This window comes from Chiroxiphia lanceolata, chromosome 6 (assembly GCF_009829145.1).
Source record: "Chiroxiphia lanceolata isolate bChiLan1 chromosome 6, bChiLan1.pri, whole genome shotgun sequence".
NCBI classification, from domain to species: domain Eukaryota; kingdom Metazoa; phylum Chordata; class Aves; order Passeriformes; family Pipridae; genus Chiroxiphia; species Chiroxiphia lanceolata.
In genome coordinates, this window is record NC_045642.1 from 16368238 (window position 1) to 16375716 (window position 7479).

The window sequence follows — 7479 nt, forward strand, 5'->3', positions numbered from 1 at the left end:
CCCTGGTTCACCCGCAAGGTACCCGCTTTTGGGAGGGAGCAGGTTGGTGGCACATTTGAAGGGACAGGACCTGGGCTTCCACCTCGAGGGGAGCAGGGGCACTCCCGGCTGCTCGTGCGTGTCCGCTCCGGTGTGCGGAGAAGGCGGGGGGCTGACCCCTCCCTCGACCAATAATAAAAACTAAATTAAAAATAAAGTATTAAAAATTACAAGGGCAGGGGCGGCGATTTGAAGGAGAAGTTGCAGCGGGGGCTCGGGGGTGGTGGCAGGGATCGCACCCCAAGGGGCAGGAGCAGGGACGAGGCAGGATGCGGGGGGGGGGGAGACACCTTTACCGGGGCCGGCGGCGCCACGCGCGGGGCGCGCGGGGGGGCGGGGGCGCGCGCGGGGGAGGGCGCGGGCGGGGGCGCGGCGGCGGCGGCGGGCGCGCGTGGCGGGGCGTGCGCGGCGCGTGCGGCCGGCGGGGGCTCGCGGCGCGTTGATAAGGGGCCGTCCGACGGCGGGACCCGCCGCAGAGGCGCCGAGCGGCGGCGGGAGAGCACGGGGGGCATGGGAGCGAACCCCCGCTCCGCGCTGCCCACCCCGGCTTCCTGCTTCCCGCTTTAAATTTAGTTTCCGAGGGCTTTTTATTTAAATTTTTTTTGGTGATTTCCCCCCCCCCCCCCGACCGCCGCCGTGGCCGCCCGGCGATGAACGGCGGGGCTCTGCCGCCGCTGCCCCCCGCCGCCCCCCGCGGCCGCCGGCGGCCCGCCTCCCCCGAGCTGCTGCGCTGCAAGCGCCGCCTGGCCTTCGCCGCCCTGCCGGGCACCGGGGCGGCGGCGGCGGCCGCCGTGGCCCGTCGGAACGAGCGGGAGCGGAACCGCGTGCGGCTCGTCAACCTGGGCTTCGCCGCCCTCCGCCAGCACGTCCCGCACGGCGCCGCCAGCAAGAAGATGAGCAAGGTGGAGACCCTCCGCTCCGCCGTCGAGTACATCCGCGCCCTGCAGCGGCTCCTCGACGAGCACGACGCCGCCGCCTCTTTCCCCGACGGCCGCGGGCGGGTGCCCGTCGGGGAAGTCGGCGGCGGCGGCTACTCCTCCGCTTCGCCCTCCTTCGCCTCCTCCGTGCCCGGCTCGCCCTGCTCCTCCGAGGAGAGCGGCTACGACGCGGCGCTGAGCCCTGAGGAGCGGGAGCTGCTGGACTTCACCAGCTGGCTGGGGAGCTACTGACCCGGCAGGAGGTGAGGGGGCAGCCGGAGGGGAGGGGGGGCCGCTTTACCGCCCCGGCGCTCGGGGGAGCGGGGCACGGACCCACCGGGGCTCTCCTCACATCTCTCCGCAGCCACGCTCGGCCTGCAGCACCTCGGCGCCCGCATCATCCCCCTTGGAAATACTGACCTCCTCCCCGGCGGGACCCCGCTGGCTGCTTTTCTCGCCGGGTTCACCCGTCGCCTTCGGGTCGTGGAAAGTGCAATGATGTAACTCACTTCGGGGCCCCCGCTCCCTGCGCCGGGGCAGAGTCTCCGCCTGCCCGCCGGCAGCTGCCGACCGATGGAGAGGATGCCCGAGCGAACCCGCTTCTCTCCCGCCGCTGCTCTCTGGTGTTGCTTTGGACGGGTGGAAAGGAAAAAAAAAAGAAATCAAAAACACTTGATGCTTCCTTGTTTCTGGAGGGGGAGGGAATTTTTTATCGTATCAGATTCTATTTTATATGTAACTTGAACTGCCTGTGGGAACACTGGTGTATGAAGACTTATTTTTGTACAAAAAACCTTAGAGAAAAGGGTTGAAAAGATGGTTTTATTTTTAGCAAGTCCTATTCACTTGTTCTTGAACACTGCCAGCTAGAATGTTTTGGGAACATACATGGTGTAGGTAAAAAGGTGTTTGTTTGGGTTTTTTATTATTATTATTATTCTCTCCAAACACTTCAGTAAAAGACTGTAAAGTTGTGTTTCAACGTGGTGTCTGAGTTTGCCTGGTGTGAAGGTCCACTTCTCTGAAAACTGAAGTTTTTTTAAAAAAAAATGTATTGAAGGCATTTTTGTATGCACTTGCTAGGATTTCTTAAGTTGTATATATGCAGTTTTTAAGAGAGTATCATATTTTATGTAAATTGACTTTATAAATAAAAATCTATTTATAAATGGCTTCAGGGCTGTAAGATATATGTATTTGTCAGAAATGCCCTAGGTAACTTAACTCTTGCCTGAAGGGGTGGGAGAGGAAAATAATGAGCGACAGAGCAAAGAGGCAGTTCTCCTGGACCAGATTTCGTGTGCAGAAGGGAATAAGCAGCAGCATAACAATCTCCAGGCTTGCCTTTTTTTTTTTTCCCATTCAAGTTTTATGCACTCAGCACTTGGAGCAAGTACTGCAGAGATGATGTATGGGAAGCTGCAGATGTGTGTAGGAGACAAGGCAGGTTCAGAGCTTTCCTGAACATGGAGAAGGTGCTGCTGCAGGAGGCTGTGTTGCCCTTGCCTACAGTGATGGGAATGTCGTGGGAAGGTAAAGAGGAAATGGGTATTTGAAGTTTGTCTTGGCAGCTACTCTCAAGAGGTAGGTTGGGGTGCCTTTATTCAGGGAAGCAGCATCTTCAAGAACACTTGTTATTCCAAAACCACACATAACCAACAGTGTTCCACTCTGTCCTACTGTAAGTTCAACTGCATGTACATATTCTTTATCTAAAGGCAACAAGCAAACGTGAATTACTCCTTGGAAACTGTTGTCAGAGACTCATAAGCTCTGTCCATACTTTTGGGTTCATGCTGAAGATCTGCTTCAGTGGTGAGCCAGAAGTAAGACTGTGTCTTTAAGGTAATACTGCTGTGAAACAAAACACAGTGATGATTTCATGAAAACTATAGCAGACCTGTTAATTCCCTTAAATAGCTCTAGTGAATGTTAGGAGTTGAATGGAGCAAAATGGGCTGGCCTGTAGAATATGCTGAACGAACACAAAGCAGAAAGGGTTATTAAAATTGACCTACTTTACAGGACTCTGTGTATAATCTCTGCTGCCTCAGTACTGGGAAGGTAGAACTTTTCAGAACTATCACGTAGCAGTCCCACATTCATTAATTGCAGTGGATGCTCTGTATTCCAGATCTGTAAGAGTATTCCACACGCATGATTCCATTTGAAGAGGAAAAAAAATCTCCAAAATAAGCCATGGGAAAATGAAGGCTCTAACAGCAGGTAGCATTTAGGATACTGCAATCAAGAGCAATAGTTATTGCTAATCAAAGTTGCTCTAATAAACAGTCCCTTTAAAAGGCACAGGGAATTCAAGTGCTTAATAAATCGCTTGCAAAGGTTTTATTCTTTATGGCTCTTCAACAGTCCCAGAAGTAGGAATGAGAGCTGTGAGCTGACTTGGGCATTTAGTGATCAACTGGCTTGGCAGCAGCAGGTGGGGCTGGTGGAGTGGAGGAGTAATGTGGTACCTTTCCCCAGGGTGGGTTTAGGGGCTTTATCCTCACAGATGATGTCCAAAAAATCAGTCAGGCATAAAACCTTGCAGATTCCTACATACTCATTCTCAATCTGAAAGAACACCATGTCATCTTTTCCAAACAGTTTAGAAGTTGGGACTGCTGCATTGATCTGCACAAGTGTCCCACTATGGCAGAATGCATTTGTTTAAAGCATGGTACTGCTGCTTGACGTGGTGTTTGTTTTCCTTCTTCAGGAGCACCGATCGGTTTAGTATTTCCAAAAGCAATATTTGGCTTTCAGTCAAGTAACTCCCAGCATTGTTACCACGTTCATCTGATCACCCAAGATACTGTTGCAACAAAATTGAAGCAGCATCAACTGTAACTGTATTGGCAAGATATTAGCTGTAAGCAGTTTTCACTTAAGCAATATTAATAATAGTGGGGGGGGAAGGAGCTTAGTCAGCATCACAAGTTACCTTAATGCTGTCAGCCAGTGTTTTAGTAGAAACTAAACGGGGAAATCAGGAAGGTATGATTTGCTTTAAAAAAACCTCACACTGGTCATAAGTCTTCCAAAGAGTTGAGGTGAAAGAAGGTGCAGTGAGAAGGATGTCTGCCTGTATGTCCTGTGTGATGGACAGAGGGACTCCTTTCCCCAGCCGTGGTCATGCTGACAAGTCTCTAGCAGATCCTCAGACCAAGCTGCTGCACCAGAGAGAAGAGTATTGAATCATTCCACCCTTTTAAGAGAAAGCATTAGGGACGATGCAAGGTAGGTTCTTTAGCAGCTGCAGAGACAGCAGGTACCTTCAGCCAGCCCAGCTCACTCCTCTTCAGTGGAAGAAGACTGCATGGACCCCGTTGAGAAGACTTCTGACCCTAAAAACTCACACCTAGACCTCTCTGCTCCATTTATGCAAAATGGTGCCAGTGCAAAGATTGAAGATGAAAGCCCTTTGACCGTGAGAATCATCTGTCAGCAGCAAGAGTAACAGCAGACCTGTCTTCTCAGCCAGCTGCTTCCCCCGCCTGGAGAAGCCACCTACACGTGATGATGAGACCCTCAGTGTTTGAGTTAGCTGCCATCAACCAAGAGCTGCCATGAGGGCTTCCAGGAAGCCTAAACTCCTACCCAGAATGCTTGTGGCAGGGATGGGGAATGCCTCTGATGAACACATCATTTCTCTTTAGATGTATAATGAGAAACTCAGTGCCTAAAATGGAAACTCCATCTCCCCAGAAAGACACAAACTGAGCCCTAAGGTACAGGGCTGCAGGAGACTCGGTCAGATTCAGGCAGTAGTATGCTGAGGAATTCTGAGAGTTAAGCCAAACAAAAGGGTGAGGACACCAGGAGGCACAGACTTGTCCATGTGTGGCTACAAAGCACATTTCTGTAAACCTCTCATATCTACATCCACCGATGGGTTCCCATTTTCCTAAGCAGCATTTCACAGGTCACAGACATGTCTAATGAAGCAGAAATAAGTTGCAGGATGGTGTCAGGATTAGCTGCCCCCAGCCCCAGGCTGAAAGAACCTTTCAATTTTCAAGCAGTGTCCCCTCCTTGGCGTATTTTTTTTGTTGCTCAGATTGAAGCTTTTCTTGTTACCCAAAGCACATAAGTCCCAGCACATAATAAAAATATTTCTATGCATTTTTGCCCAGTACTGTTTAAATGATGATGTCACCCTTAACGGGCAACCTCAGGTTCAGTTCCACGGCTACGCTCCTTCCAAAATTTCTTCACATGCTATTAAAAATAATTTTGAAGGAAAGGCCTATGCAGCCTGCTTGAAGGCTTGTGCACCACAGAGAAGACCTAGGAAGCAGGCAGGAGGGTACCCTGCACCATCTCCATGGCAGGATGGCATTGCTGGTCCTCCTTGCAGGAAGAGTGGCTTCAGCAGAACGCCAGCACCACAGGACCCTCCAGGAAAGCCCAAGGGAAAAGGGCTTTTTCCTGTTCCTACCACCACAAGGTATCACCAGCAAATACCTGCTTCACCACAGATTGTCCTGCAGAGAATAGCCCACGGTTGGTTTAAATGTATAACAACTCACTTTTGCATGAACACCTCATAAAGATCTTGTTAGGGACCAATCAGGGCAGGCAGCGAGGCGAGCTCCAGCAGATCAACTTGCTGCTGCCTCTCCTCCCGTCTGCAAGGAGCAGCTGCCAAGAAGATACTTGTCCTGCCAGCCTTTGGTGTGCGTACCAAGGCTTTTCGCCTGCCACAGTTTGTGGGCAGACGGCTGTGTGCCGAGACTAGTCCCGAGGTCATTTCACTCTTTTCATGCAGGTCACAGAATAGCTGGCTAACAGCAACAATTTTCAGTCATTTCTTATCTGGATTGGATGTGGGCCAGGAGCCTGGGAGGGTGTGTAGTTAAGAGTGAAAGACAGCCCCTTGCACAGTTGACGGCAAACAGAGCTGGCCTGGCTTTGCCCGGTTTGGGCATTGGCCAACAAGGGTTCAATTTTCTTCCCAGAAACTACCATCAACAGAGCATTAGCCAAAGGCATACCTGGGAGTAATGGGACTAACAATATTAAAGCAGCACCAGCTGTAATCACAAATTAATGTCACACCCTTAAGAGGCTGTTGGACAATATAACAAATGAGTTAGAATTCTGGGGACACCATGAACCCCCAGCTCCTTTTGAGCTTTGTGTACACCCTGGCACACATGAATGGAGGAGCTCTGCCAGGTGCTTTCAGAGTACCCTTGGGAGCTCATCACAGGTCTTCTCAAGCCAGTCCCTGGGACTTGCTCTTTGGAGAAATGAATGGATGCTCCTGTAGCCAAATCTGAGTACATGGGAGGTGGTGGGGGTGGCGTGTGTACATTTAGAGGTGCTCAGTCTTTTTATTATATCCAACTACTTTCTTCCACCCATTATTTTCCCATATTAAAGATCTACTCAGAATGATGGTAAAACTACTTAGTACAAGAACGAGAGAGGTGGCATAGTTAAGGCACTTCCCAATAAGAGGGGCTGGTTTGCACCTCTGCTGTTACCATCATCAAGACAGGAAAATTGAAGGGGAGCATCAGCATCCTTAGCTTAGGGAAAGTATTACAGAAACATCAGAGACTGAGATTTCTGCTATATTTTAAATTGACAGTCTCTCTTGTTTTTGAGAGCCTACAATCAAACAGAGATCACTGTTCAGATAAGGATGACTAAATCCTCATTTTCTGCAGAGTACTGCCTGCCCCCTTACTCCTGTTGTCACCTCTCTTTTGTCCCAGGGCACAACAAGGTGGCAAAAGAATAAATCAGTTGACCCCCACAAGTCCTATCATGGCTGTGCTAGATACAGGTAAGGCCGGAGAGAGATCCTCAGAGAAACCCCAGCCGGATGGTAGGCTCCAACACCAGCATCCACATATGATGAGAAGGAAAAACCCAAGACAAGACAGACATTTATTATCTGCCCAAGTTATCAGTGTTGTTGTACAAGAGATGAGAAATAAACAGTCATGTACAGAAACATAGAAAATAAAAGGAGAAGCAAGTGTAAGAAAGTGGTCAGCAGCGGAAAGCATAGTGCTTTCCACTTCTTGCTGAGCAAGAAGCACAGAGAAATGACTTCAAGTATTAGTCTGTGACACTCCCACCCCCCTCTGTAGATGTTTTTGTTTATGGGTAGGTGTTAATAACATCAGAGGTATAAACATCAGAAAAGGAGAAACTTGTGGTAAAGCAATTGTTTGGCTGCAGGGACCAGGGCAGTGCTTCAGGCTTTGACCTGTGAGCATCCACCTTGCTGCTGGAGAAGCCTCAGTTCTCTCCTTTCATCTTCTGGCCTCAGCCCCAGCACTTAAAGCCTGCAGTACAACAGTTACCCAGTCACCAGACCCGGTAAGTTGTGCTTGCTTTTTAAGTCGTTTGGTTTTCTGGTTTTGTTGTTTTTTTAAAGGGAAGAAAAACCAACAAAGAGGCATGATAGCCCCAAGGGGAATTTTCTGTTAAAGTCACTGCCAAAAGAATGACCATTGTAAGTGAAATGTTGACACTTTTATAACGCAGCAAATATCTTTGCCTT

General features: G+C 50.0%; 1 protein-coding gene across 1 annotated transcript; it reads left to right on the top strand.

The window, feature by feature from the left end:
* Nucleotides 1–689: 689 nt before the first annotated feature.
* ASCL2 (achaete-scute family bHLH transcription factor 2) lies at nucleotides 690–2093 on the top strand. Its single transcript, XM_032691090.1, has 2 exons — nucleotides 690–1219; nucleotides 1321–2093. The coding sequence occupies exon 1, from the start codon at nucleotides 690–692 to the stop codon at nucleotides 1206–1208; it is 519 nt and encodes a 172-aa protein (XP_032546981.1). The 3' UTR covers nucleotides 1209–1219; nucleotides 1321–2093.
* Nucleotides 2094–7479: the final 5386 nt, after the last annotated feature.